Below are 15,011 nucleotides of genomic sequence, written 5' to 3' on the forward strand. Positions count from 1 at the left end.
ACACAGGATTATTCATGATCTGACTGTGCAATGTTTCGAATAGTAAAAGTGCACGGACCGGCTGTGATGGGTCAAGGACTAATATCATTGTATACGAACGACATGATCTTAATTTATATCGGCAATAGTTTGCCACTGAGCTAATGGCACGAAGCAGATTAATAGCGCGGCTTACTGACGGTATTTCAATAATAATATCATTCATTTATTATGTTCTAAGCTGAATGAGGTCTGTTGTTGAATGGTGAAAAAATAATAAATATAGTTTATTGTACACACAATAAAGTAATATAACAGTTTAGTTTTCCTCTTGTGGGCAAATGCTGTTTCGTATTGTCGAACAATAGAAAATTTAAAATAAGCACATGAAAAAATAGCAGTGCTTGCTTAGATTTTAATTCGCAATATAATTCTATTCACTGGTCTACCTCGACTGCACACACAAAACACAAGCCAGATAAATATAAAACAGATAAACTGTATAAGAAGAAAGCAAAGGGTGCTTTATCGTTGGATTAGAAGCTTTCTAGAATTTTCCCTATGTATAGCGAACATGATTTTAATCCTATATCGAAATTGAATGTGAATCTGTAATAATATTGATAATAGTTTATTTTTATTGCTACCAGAATGGTACAGAATAAGTTATAAGGACGACTTATCTAACTAATCCTAAATGTCTCTCTTCCGGGATCCATGTTGATCTAGAATGTCTTGAGATATGCAAGTTTTTTTTTACTGCGTGAATTTTAAACATAAATTATGTACTTTAGAACTTAAGAGGCTTAAAACAGGGCGTTTTTAATCTACGACTTTTAGTTGAGATCTACCATTTTAGTGGGATATCGTCAAAAAAAACTAAAGTGACGTAATTAAAAAAGTCGACCTTTCATGCTTCTTAAGTCAATTCAACGGGTCCCACTTATCTACTTTTATCTCGGGGTCAGGAAATGCAAGCAAAACAAAAAAAAATACAAAAAGCTACAGACACGTCCTTTAATTAAACAAATATTTGTCACGAACGGGTGTTAAGTTGGTGAGCGTCATAGTTATAAAACATAATAACAGAAATCACTTGGAATGGCTATTGTCTAACCTACTTAATAAAAGTTTAAATCTGACTGCTAGTGACTCATGATGCCTACATAAGATATTGTATGGGAGTTCTTTATGTTACGTTGATGTTCAATAAGAAATGATGCCTTAAAATTACTTCGCTGCTCGGTATAAAGAGGGGATGGAAGTTTTGTCATTTTTGAAATAAGAAATATTACGGTAATTAGTGTTTAGACTTCTGTTTTATAAATTCAATTATAAAATAACCGTTTTATTTATTACAAAAGTTAATCGTAATGTTATTTTCCTCCCCGCGAATAATTTATCTATCCCTTAAGTGTCGCAAAATAAAAGAATAGCAATAAAATCAGAATATTCATTGCTTTGTACGATTCGAGTTGTGATTAATGATACCGGCATCACACTTAATGTTGCGTGATAAACGACGATACTTAAATGAGAAAACAAGTGGTCCAGTGTTTAAAGACGGTGTTGACTTATTAATAATTAGCTTGCTATTAATACTTCTTATGAGAGAATATCGATTTCGAATAATGTTATTTCGACTTTATTTTACGTTTTCCAAGCAATTGATCTTACAGTTTTTATATGTACTTGCGCAAATCATTTAAGAGTTGGAATATGATATTATGCTATAATTTTTTTGTCAATGTTAGTGTTATTAGCGTATTGAACGTTTATATTATGAACGATATTAAATTATATGTTATCGTTTAACTATTAAACAAAACGATTTTGTGATTATTTTTATATCTGTATTAAATTTTTAAGGTTTACATATTGTAAAGCTTGCTAAAATGAACTAGAACTAGATTAAAATTTTAATTAAAATCGTGCGAAGTTGTTAAAAACATTCGCTTTTTAATTTAATAAAATGTTGTTGAAGTAACAAAAATTAAATTTCAGTATTGTAATCTAAGTGAAACTTTTCATTTACTCATACATAAATATATCCTAAAATTCTTGAATCGGCGGTATCCTTTCTAAACAACCTTACCTCTATAGTTGCTACAATACCCTAAACCAATATTATCTGAATACTTCAAAAAACTCGCTCATCCGTTACAATGTGATTAGAATAATAACATTCTCATACGACGTACTTGGATTGAAGTTTATCTTCAGATAAAATTGGGCCGTAAACCGTACGTATCAGATTGCTTTTATACGATGCGAAAATAGATCTAAGACTCGTTTAAGTTTCTACTTTTATATATGTTTATATATTATATACACTGTATTCAAATAGTAAATAATTAAATTGTCAATTTAAAAAGTGCTATAAATATTTACTTGTTGGTTGGGCTTTGGATAAACTCGTCTGGGTAGGTACTCATCATATTTTCTATCGCCAAACAGCAATTCTTGGTATTGAGAATATCTACATATACATCTTAGTTATCAGGGTTTGTTGCGCATTGGTGTTGTAGGGAATGGCCAATATATTTCTTAGCGCCAATGTCTATGGGCATTAGGGGACTGTTTACTATCAGGTAGTATATTTGCCGGTCTGCCTACCGTTTCATAAAAATGGCGGATTATTTATATAAAATAGTAGCTGAATCTGCGACTTTTCCCGCGAAAAATGTATTAAACACAAACTTCCTAACCCCGTTCTACCCCCTTAGGGGTAGAGTTTCGAAAAATCTTAGCGGATGTCTACAAGGAACCTAACTGCCAAATTTCAAGTTTGTATGTGTTATAATTTTCTGAGATTTCATGAATAATCAGTAAGTGGTATTTCGCTTTTATATGTATATATAAAAGATTATAACTATTTAATTATTATAAAACCTGAATATTATATATGTAAAAACCTATACGTTTGTTAGAACACGCTTCGTTATTGACGTGTATATGTATGTCAAAGATCTCAATAATAATGTCACAGAGATCAATATAAGTATGTAATATAAATTATTACTCATTTTTTGTTTAAATTATATTATTCCAAAAAAAAAACATTGCTGATGTTAAACTTACGTTACGCAAAGCGGACAATACCCTAATAATATATTATAATTAAATACTAATATAACCGTTGCTTCTGTATCAAAATACTAATATTATGGTATATTTTACGATAGTGCTTTATAACCGATATTATAATAAACCATATCCATCATGACTGTACTCTCATAAACAGGTATCTGGGTTATCTCTACAAAATTGCCGTGTTTAAATTCTCAAGGTTTCCATACATCGCTACCTCGTAAAACAAACTTTTATCTTTAACGATATTTCGATAGATGTATATCGTACATTACAAATGTAATCGTTTTTGTTAGTTCTCCCCGAAAGCATGTAATTTCCGTATTGTTTATTTATTGCTAAAACGAAACTCGCTTTCAAGGATGATGGAACGTCTATAAAATATCCATTAGCGTCATTGTCCGTTCATCGAGTAAATGGTTCCTTGTGCGTGACATCAACTTTTAGTATTTAAATACTTCATTGCTCGAGTGCTCTTTGGTCGGTATATGCTTTTGACCTGAGAGACAATACTTCAATATTTCTTATGCAGTTTTTTTTCGCATTATGTTTGGAAGTACCGCAATTGAATAACGGGTCAGGCCAATAGTGGTTTCTCCAAAAACTAGGAAGATTATGATTTTATTTGGCCTGTGCCTGATCTCCCTCGATACACCCGTCGATTTAGCTAGACATAGCTCGACGTGAGCAGATTTTTAATAAAAAAAAAAGATTATAATTGTAAGTCATTTGTAATTAATAGGTATGTAACTCAGCTATAAATACACACAGACATAGGTACATTCAAAACGAACGAATGAATGAACTTATTATATCAAAAATCGCGTCCATTTCAATAACTTCTCCATGCATTTTTAATCCGTCTATTTATAATATATCCAATACATTTAGGTAAATCTGATGATAAAAAAAGCGGCCAAGTGCGAGTCGGACTCGCTCATGAAAGGTTCCGTAGCAACAAGTAACAAGGTCTGTGCTTATGAAATTATTTTGTTTTGTTTTTATATTTGAGTTGATTAATGAAAGGTAAATTGCGGTTTACGCTTTATGACGTATTAAAATAATATATATTCACTAGATCTCGTTCAAACTAATTTTCGGTGGAAGTTTGCATGGTAATTTACATCATATATTTTTTTTAGTTTTATATATATTTTTTAGTTTTATTACTCTTACTTTAGAAGTTACAGGGAGCGGAGGGGCACTATTTTTTTTAAATTTCAGTGCTATGTATGAGGAACCACCAAAATTTAATGTTTTTTTTTCTATTTTTGTGTGAAAATCTGAATGCGGTTCACAGAATACATCTACCTATCTAGTTTCAACAGTATAGTTTTTATAGTTTCGGAAAAAAGTGGCTGTGACATACGGACGTACAGACAGACAGACATGACGAATCTATAAGGGTTCCGTTTTTTGCCTTTTGGCTACGGGAACCCTAAAAATGATATATCATGATCGTAGTCGGTAATATAATATATATTTTATTCTCGCGCATGAAGTGCGAGATAGCCGAAATAGAACAGCTTTAGGGTTTTCCCGAGCTTCATTTGTTTTTATAATTTATCTCGTACTTGGTGGCTTAATAAAGTACCTTCAGGAAATTTGCAAGTGACGGTTGATTATCTGATACATGTATTACACCAATCGACAATGATAAATAATAGCGTGGTGGAGTAATCTCTCAATCTTCTCCATAACAGAAGGCCTTTGTTAATAATGAGACATATTTATTATAAGTTGTATTGCTACATATATTTTACAGCTACAACACATAAATTATACCTTGTTTCGTAAGTTTTACAATTCATACGTAGATATTTTATTGATTTTTTTTAATGAATGAATATATTATTCACAGTTCATAAATAAGAAACATTTGAAGTATTTCGCTCTAGACTCAGACTCAATAAATATCAAAAGACGGTTTAAATATTTATGTCTTGATATTTTATTTGAAAATTGTCAATAAGCCTTGAATGCTTTATTGTGATTCGAGTCCCATAACGAATGCTCGAGAATACCATCTTATACAAAGTCAAGTGACTATGCACTGCTGTTAAGATTTATTTTTATTTTTAAAAAAGTATTGCAACCACAGAGTCTATTCAAAAAGTTGCGGGTAATGTAGCAAATAACATTGTTGGCATTTCTATCTTGGATTTAAATTTTTTACTTAAATTTAATTCAGTCGGCTTTTATTATCAAATAAAAACTACACCAAAGAGTGAATCACGAAAGAGCTCGTCATGAAACCACTTTATCGTAAACATGGTTTGCTTTATTTTTACGTAGCGTAGAAGTAGCCAGACACATTAATTTTGTATAACAATAGTGTCGCGACGCTCTCAACTCTATCTAACCTATTATAGAAAAATAAATGACGTCTGAGCCGTTTTTTACATTATCGAGTCGTATCTATACTAATATTATACATGCGAAAGTAATTCTGTCTGTTACCTCTTCACGCTTCAACCGCTGAAGCGATTTAGATATAAATTGGTATGGAGGTAGTTTGAGTCTCCTCTCACTCTCACTCCTCAAGGGTGATATATTACTTTAGGTAAAGTTTTATAAATTTCTCGCAGGTAAAGCCGTAGGTTCAGCTAGTATAAACATAAATTAAACATATACTTCGGTATTCCATTTGTCAAATATTAACTAGAGAATAAATAGATGTTTACACTATATACATTCGTTTGTAAAATTCAACTTATGGCGAAAAGGCTTTGAGTACCCTCACAGGGATTTTATGGGATGATGGCACCGACGGTTTTACGGCAGCACGCGAGAGGTACACTCGAAATGTTCGAACGAAATCCGTAACCGACAAAGTCGTAGACGTGCATAGTCAATTTTATAGAACCAATAAAATACTTTATGAACCGAGTCCATCTGTTCAATTCTGCTTTGTAGTAAAATTTTAGTATACTTCATTAGCCGCAAACCGTTTAAGTTTTGACTGACTTTACTCGTTTCCATATTAAAATATACGGTCAGTTTGCGTGTAACACGTATACAGACTTTTTATACTTTTACCTTTTAAGTGGACTTTTGGCTAATTTTGTTTGTTTAAATGGGTGAATAAACTTTACGTTGTTTTAATGAACAACTATCATTTAAACAAATTAAGCCTATTACGATATAAATAATGACGCTGTTTTCAAAGTTTATGATTAATATATACTCTGCCCGACTCACACTTAAACTCTTTACGTATAGTTAATACTATCCCTGAAGAGTTTAAGTTTTTGAGTGTGTTTCCTCGTCTAAAGAAATTTACTTCAATGTACAAGCCTCTGAGGGATAATTTCGCTGTCAAGATTAGTATGGCTGTCAGTCCCGTGCACTCCCTGATGACAAATGAGGAGAAGTCGACACTAACTTATGTCGTAAGGCGAACAAACTCGATGGACACGTCACGGAAAATTATTCTTATCTCTAATATAAATGGAACGTAACTTTGTTGTTATTACGTTGTATTCTTAATAAAAACTTTTTTGCTTTTAAAATATTCGTTTTTTATAAGTATGAATATTCTGAGTGAATTTATTTTATAATATTCCTTGTTATGTTTAAATACTGTGCAAGTTTTGTAAAGTGAACAAAACAAAAACATCGTTCATAGCTTTGGAGACTGAGTCCCTTGCGTTTTGTCCTATCACTTTAAGGATAAGCGTTTGGGGATCTTAAGCATGGTTAATTCTATCCTTATGTGGCTTGAGCCCTCCCTCAAGATTTATCCAAAGCTCCTCTGTAAAAACAAATCCATAGATAAGTCCAAAGTAAGGGACAGAAAGATATATACGCTACAAGAGTTTTATCAACGCACTTACAAGGATCCTACATTTTGTTCTCTCTTCGAATAATATTGCTTTCAGTACACGATTGGAGTGAATTAATTCGTCCCTGATTGAAAAGTTGGAATGTCGAAGTTTCAACAAATATTGGAATTTTAGAAGAATTGATTATATATTTATTATTAATCCCTAAAATAAATGGTTAGCATTTTAGATATGAATTTAGTTGAAATTTTATTATTGAATGTTAATTTTGTCACTAGAAACATTTATTATCCTTGAAGTTTAGCTAATATGACAATTAAATGTAAATAATACGTTAAGAATTGTTTATGCATTTTTATCGTAAGTAAGAACTTATAAAAAAATAAATTTGGAATGAATATATAGATCGGAAGATTATTTAGGTAGGATAGAAGGTAGGGCGGTCGCCCTCCATGCGTTGCCATGGGAACCTTAGACTTGAATTAGTTAAACCAATGAACCTACCCCTTGTTACCGTTCACTAATACAAAGCCTTTTGTTCGTTTTTAAATTATTTGTCTTTCTGGCAATTATTCAATAATTTAAAAATGTCATTTAAAGTCGTTTATTTTATTTAAATATAGTTTATTATTTTAAAATGTTGAAAGGGAATAAGTGTTGAAAGTTCTAATTGGCTTATGACAGGTTGGGCCAACTCGTAATTTAAGTGTGAACACGTTGGCCAAATTTTGTATAATAGAGTGCGCTTAATGAATCAACTTATAATTAATATAACTTTGAGGTGCTGTTTTCAGTCTGTCTTGCTGACTGTGCGAGACTTTCAGCGAGTCTTGGATATTATACCCTTATTTAAAGTTCTCTTAGATTAATAGTTCAACATTCTTGTTTTACTTGGGATGTCGCGACGGAGAGGTCTTTGACCTGACGCCTTGCGTCGTCATGGCAACGAGCATACCTACGTGATGCATCTAATAAACAGAAAAGGAAATAATTCATCTTTCAATGAATTGTGCTTCTTTATTCTTGGGTTTAAAGTTTCATCTGTACTTCTTAAGGCTGGTTTTATATTTGATAATAAATAAATAATAAATATTTACTTACCAATACTTTGAAAACAGAAAAAGTTGACAGATATGTTTACAGTATTATTTTTATCGAAAGTTGTTTATTAGCGATATTTGTAGATTATGGTAGATAAAATGACGCAAACATTTTTAATTATCATCTTGTTATCGTATAATCGAACAGCGAATAAAAATACACACCCAACTATCTTGTAATTTAATATTCTTTAAAGTGATCATAGCGTGTCTTTATAAAATAACTAAAAAATACATAAATCTCAACTGAATTATTAATATTATTTAAAGTAAATCCATCTACAGATCACAGTTATCATAACGAAAATAATTGTTTATCTTTAACATTCCACAATTGAGGCGTCTTAAGTGTGTTTAAATGAAATAAGCGAGCTATTTTGATACGATCGGTTTATTTACATAACATTATACGCATTACATTGATTCCTGTTGCGGCATTAATAATATGAAATAGCATTATTAATATCATTTTCCATTCCCTCGTAACCGGCACTCATCGTATATAATAATGGCGGTGTTCCGTACTTCATGTGGCCACAGCTTCCGAAGAGGTGAATTTCGTTAGGGCTGTCCAAAGGAAGGTTTTATTATTGGGTCATGACTTTGTAATTAAACCGTTTTTTTTTCATTTCAAATTTTGCTGTGGTTCTACAATTCATTTTCTACATAGGATAAGAATAATAATAATAAAAGATATGTTATTATTTCGTTCGGGGAGAGTATGGGTCTATATAAAATGTTTATATCGTAATACTAAAACTATTGGTATAGGCGTCGCACCTCAGTAAAGCTTCCAGTCGGCAGGATTTTAATCGACTCTTTTATCAACATGTTTCAGTCAATTAACACAAAACCTATACCAATTACCAAACCAACCAATACACCTAAACTAGCCACATAAATGACTTGGTCGTTGAAAATGTTGGATATATCGCGATCAGACAAACAGACAGAGACATACAGGCGTGGCCGCGTTTTAGTTTAATAGTATATAGTGATTGTGAACATATTAAATGATGTGGGTTTTTGTACTGGAAGTCTTTTTGTCGGTTATTATTGTGTTTATTTATTTTCATTCTTTCAAAATGATTATTGAATATACAAGACTGTCAGTCACTGTTGTATTGCTAGTATATTGTATGTAATTAAAATGTTTGTACAACGCACGTTGATATAAATTCCATTCTGTTAATTATAACACTTGTCTGTTGACATGTAGCCGACGTCGACGTGCCTGACGAATCTTACACGATTCTTATCTATTATTATCATTAAGCAAACGAACGACAAATTAACACATTATCTCGCGTTTGTCTTTTAATTTTTATCGTAATGTGAGTTATGTAGTATTAAATATTTTATACTTCCTATTTACAAGGTGTTGTAAGAATTAAGATTTCTTTCCAGAACGTTCTTGGATCAATTTGATTGTTATAATACGTGTTTTTTCCATGTTTGAATGTTGTAAGAGTATTGTTGTTGTTGTATTGTTTTTTGAGAATGTATCAATGTAATGTAGGTACATATGTACATCGTGGGTTTCCTTCTTCTAACATACATTTAAAAGTCCATCCAAAATATGGTATCAGCATATTGGCTCCTCGTTTATTCCGACGCAGAAATGCATAATTGAATACCTGACAAAGTTTTCATAAATGTCTATCATTTTTATATATGATGTAATTACTGTAAAAACATAATATGTATATGTAAGTGGATAAAGGTAGAATTTATATACGCACCGGCAGCAATATCAGCCAGACCAATTTTTATAAGTTTTATTGTTCGGTAATCTGAAAACATATTTTATGACCCTATAACAAATCAGCTGATGGAGCGTGAACGAGACGTGCCGGATCCTCGCCCCGTTGCTTCCATTGTCGTCTTCCGCGTTACATTACACTACGTGGATACGTGCATCAGTCACTAGACACACGAGATCATATTCATAACTTAAAACCAGCCCACGCCCCGCGGCGCTCCCTATTCTTTTATTGTCTCCCGTGGCTTTTGGCTCCGTTCCGGAACGATTTACGACCTATATCCAGTAGGAACTGCAACCGATATCGTAAATAACTGCTCTAAAAGGAAGGTTCTAAGATATATACTCAGGTTTCCTCCTCTAATAAATGTATGGAATGTCTAAACATTCGTAAAAATAATATTCGTAAGTATGGATTTATTTATTATGGATTATAACTAGCTATGTTATTCGCCTGCGTCTCTTGCGTATTTTGGTATATTTTTTGCTAGAAGAAACCAAAATTGAAATGGCTGAATATACGCCTTAAATTAAAACTTCAAGTTCAATGCTAGTGACTAACTTGAAGCTAGCTAGTGGGTACTTGGTTTAGTAAATCTTCTGAATCAAACACAAAAATAACTATCGAGAGTAGTTCATAAACAAAAAAGTAATACGCGAATGTAAATAAAGTATATCGACTAATTGAGAACAACCTCCTTTTTTGAAGATCGTTAAAAATAAATAAAAAATATTTTTTTCCAAACAACAAGGCATAAAGTAGAATTATAATATATACATATATTTCGTTATATGTATCTAGGGATATATTACGTTCCTTGATGCGTCACTGTCAGTGACGATTAATAAGTATTATTACTTATCCAAATAAGATAACTGTCTATTATAAACATTTTTATTAAATTTAGTTTATCTTTTTAAATTAAACTTCATTTATTTTGATTTAAACTTTATTCGTTTGATATAATCTAGGAATAAATTGTAATTCTCCTGCGTATAGAACTAGAAAAATTTGGAAATTAAATTTTTAATGAGTTTTATGTATATTATAACTATTGTTACTTTTGTTTGATGTTCTAAACGAATACATATATCGTTTAACCGATCGCCATAACAATTGGTCGCCACAACACACAGTACGACGTTTGGAAGTGTTTGCTAGTGGAATATAATTTTCGTATATTAGCTGACAATCAACTATAATAACATATGATATTACGAAGGGCGTCGGTGGCATTTACGCAAGAAACTTGCGAAAATGTCAAGGTTAATGCGTACTACGGACGATAACTCGATGAATGTTTGTATTGTAACATAATAAAGATTACATTATAACTAGCGGAGGGTTATCAATAATTAATATTTATATTCAATTAAGATCATACGATGGAAATAATACGATACTAATGTACATGTATGATTACTTACCAAAAATTGAATTAAGTAATGTCCCACGGCGAAGTTTATGTTTCTTCTGATATTAACTTGAAGAATAGTAACTTTATGCCCAGGGGTGGATTTGTTATCTTGGCTGCACGAGATCTATGTAATTATTCTTTATTAAAAAGTTATATATTTTATGTAATAAATATTATTTTTTCCAGGGAACAAAATTATGGATTATAATGGAATACCTCGGCGGGGGGTCCGCATTAGACCTCATGAAAGCTGGGAGCTTCGAGGAGATGCACATCGCAGTGATCCTTCGTGAGGTACTGCGAGGTCTCGACTACCTACACTCTGAGAGGAAGCTGCACAGAGATATAAAAGCAGCAAACGTACTTCTCAGTGAGATGGGTGATGTCAAGCTAGCTGATTTCGGTGAGTAATAAATATTTGCATTTAGTTAATATATTATAATGACAGCCGGTAAATACCTATCTGAGTGAAGGCCTCAATGTCTCCTGTTAAGGAGAAGGTATCAAGCCACCACCACCACAGAAACTCCACTGCATATTGGTGGGCATTTATTCGACAGATTTTATCAGATATATACGGGCTACCTAACGATGATTCAAAGTACGAGATGAATAATAAACACCAGTATTATCTTTGTGTTTGGTTCTATTGTATATGTTAGCTAGCGATTAAATAACAGTATTCATCTAAATCAAACATAGTAATATATATATAACGGTTGGTTTTAGAAAGTCCCTATATTGTACCCACACACCACAATCATCAAAGTTAATAATGTCCCGATACTTTATTTTTAATCCATTTATTAAGAAATTGATTTTTAATCGCATTCTCGATGGAGTTCATTCGTTTCCAAATCCAACACGTACGTATGTATTCCGCGTATTAATTACTGAAACTGGCTTTCGAATATCGAAGTTTTTAAAAAAACCTTCAAATTAAATTACAATCTGATATTCACAATATAATCAATAAAAAAGGACAATCGTAGATTCGATTTTTGATTGTGAAATTTAATTTAATTTGTTTGATAATTGTTACAATTTAATGAATAAACATAAGGTGGAATATCGTCCGATATATGGAGTTTTCTTGATAAGATTTGCCTTCATAGTCAGACACGAGATGAATTATATAAACATGTAATGAATGAAAACGTCAATAAAAGCGAGGCTTCGAATCCGAAATCTACTTCTAATGGAGCCATCTTGTCTCTGTTAGTTTTTTAGTAAATCGACTTCATATGATATTTTTATTGCTTCAATCATATCTTAATTTGGTGAGTGGGGCTTGTGGCAAGCTCGTCTGCAATCATTGTGCCCAAACAGATTCAGTGTCCTAATGTAGTTAACTATTGTAAATAACACTTTAGTAATGTTAGTGTGCGTGCTCCTTATAATGTCAATGTCAGAGCAGCAGAGCTACTATCCGGTAGGTAGCCGATTTGCTCGTCCGTTAGTAATAAATGGTTAAAAGAGAACGCATACATTTCAAAACAAAAAGGTATACAATTAAACTCAATACCGGTTTTATTGTAACATGCAATGTCAATATAGATATGTATAAATTTCTCTTTAATGCAAAGTTAGAATCAACACCGTAAATTGGATGAAAACCAGTTAACAAACAACACTGCACTTTCCCCCGTTTCATGTATAACATTAACGGGAATATAGATAATGTGACCGAACCGCGACAAACGTTGGTTTCGCGTACATGTATGTATTTACAACCGGTGGAAATTGAAACCGCAACCCATACACTAGATTATACTCGTTGATATGTAGAGTTTATTTTTGTTACAGATAAAAAATTTGCAATCGTTTTTTTTTTGTTGTGTAGCCCTCGGAAAATTATTGCTGCGGTAGTTTTTAGTCTAGTTCAATTTGTTGTATTGAAATAACCAATATGACTGACCCTACACGAAACAAGCACGTCGCTTAGTTTGATCTGCGAATCTTGTTTGACATGTTGCGTATATACTAAAATAAGATACCAGTATGTTTATATAAAACGGAATTATTAAAAAAAAAAAACAAATTATTAGTAATTCCCCATATAAATATATTTTATAATATTATATTTAAAGGTATATTTACTCTTAGTGAGTCGACCATTAACTTCATAATTATCCTCTTACGTCATTTTTCGTATGTGGTCACTGCACCTAGCCTGAAGCTCTCACGTTTGCCAAGTCGAGGTTTCCATTGAAGAACTCAAATCAATTTCAATCAAAATATTCTTTCTTCAAGTAGGCTCGTAAATCACTTTGTAATTCATTTTACAGTGTTGAATTAAATGTAAAACTTTTCGGTTCGGAAAGTATGTAAATTCTACCGAGAAGAACCGGCAAGAAACTGAGTAGTTACTCTTTTCCACCATTTAATTACGGAGTGTGATATACTGGCCTACTCCACCTGCTATCAATATAAACAAACGCTTAAAATGACGCTTTTAAACAAACAAACCTACAAGGTGATAAAGTTGATATCGGATTATGTAATAGAATAAACTCGTTAATGTCCTATAGATTATGTTACATCATCTATCGTTTTAAGTCAATTATTTATTTTATATATACTAAGAATTCTTACGAGTACGAGTAGTACTCGCTAGTAGAGCTAGTAAACAGTTTATAGAATTGAATTAATATTGTATGTATTTTTTACTATAGGTAGTATTAATTTCCGAATTGGTGGTAGATTTTTGACTATCAATAAGTAAGTCACTTCCATATTGAATAAAGATTTTTGACTTTGACTTTATATAAAGGCAGATAAATTATTGTATCCTCAAAACTTTAATAAATTTTTCTCATTATTAAACTGTTTGAAGAAATATATTTAAATGAAAATATAATAATAAAAAATACATATACAAAATATTTACCAATACCGAAATAGTGAAATTGTCCATAATATAGCAAATAATAAGCAAGAAAAAATATGTTTAAAAAACAGATATGATTCACTGATTTTTTAATATAATAATTTTTAAAAAAAAATTCTAAATAAATGATGAAAGTTATTGATTGTTCTCTGTAGGCGAGGGGTAGGTTACTGGTCTAAAAAAACATATTTTTCTGTGTATATCTGTATTTAAATATAATCGTTCTATAAAACCGGGAGGGGTTGCTAGTTTTAAAATCACTTGTAAATCATGTCATAATATCACAGAGATAAAGTCATTTTGCGTCAGAATCGTTGCACTCAAAAATAATCTTGTAATTGTACTCAGATGGCGATAAAGAAGTTTTATTTCAATATAATAGTTTCCCCATATTATTTACCACTCCTTTAAAACTTCTCATACGGTAGCAATATCGTTATTGTACTGGGATTCCATATCGGACGTGATCGGTTTTATTATATTATTGCGTAAACTCGATGCGGCACGCTTGAACAACTGTTTGGAAAAGATTTCATACGTAGCGACTACGTGAAAGCTTATATATAAGTGTTTGTTGTATTAAATCTTTATTAATAAATGACGAGAATTTACTTTTCGGTTCCGTTTAATCGAAATAACTACGAAAACAATACACAGATGATATATGAACTTATATCAGACGATGCAGCGCGCGGAGGTTTTAGTAAATAATCTTATTGTTTAAGTAGGTGCACTTCGTATTTTAATCTGTTGAAAATTTTGACTATAGAAGACGACGACAAGCAAGAATTTAATGCGCTTGTCTATAATAAATTAACTACATACTACCGTAATGTTTACTTATGGAAACAATCAATTTTATAACGATAATGGCAGTTATAAAATTGTCTTTCCCAAAATTTCAATAGTTCATTACTATTATTCCTATCCCTCATCACTATTATTATATCCTTACTGTTGATATTGTAAATTGTCTGTTTGTTTGAG

At 31.6% G+C, this 15,011-nt stretch overlaps 1 protein-coding gene across 5 annotated transcripts in view; it reads left to right on the forward strand.

Moving 5' to 3' along the window:
• Positions 1-15,011, forward strand: part of LOC125076618 (serine/threonine-protein kinase 26) — an 83,285-nt gene that overhangs the window by 55,647 nt on the left and 12,627 nt on the right. For all 5 annotated transcript variants that reach the window (XM_047688491.1, XM_047688493.1, XM_047688489.1 and 2 more), the window contains one exon: positions 11,321-11,537. In XM_047688491.1, the coding sequence (XP_047544447.1) occupies positions 11,321-11,537 (217 nt within the window). The remainder of the gene's footprint in view (positions 1-11,320; positions 11,538-15,011) is intronic.

This window comes from Vanessa atalanta, chromosome 3 (assembly GCF_905147765.1).
Source record: "Vanessa atalanta chromosome 3, ilVanAtal1.2, whole genome shotgun sequence".
Taxonomy (NCBI): Eukaryota; Metazoa; Arthropoda; class Insecta; order Lepidoptera; family Nymphalidae; genus Vanessa; species Vanessa atalanta.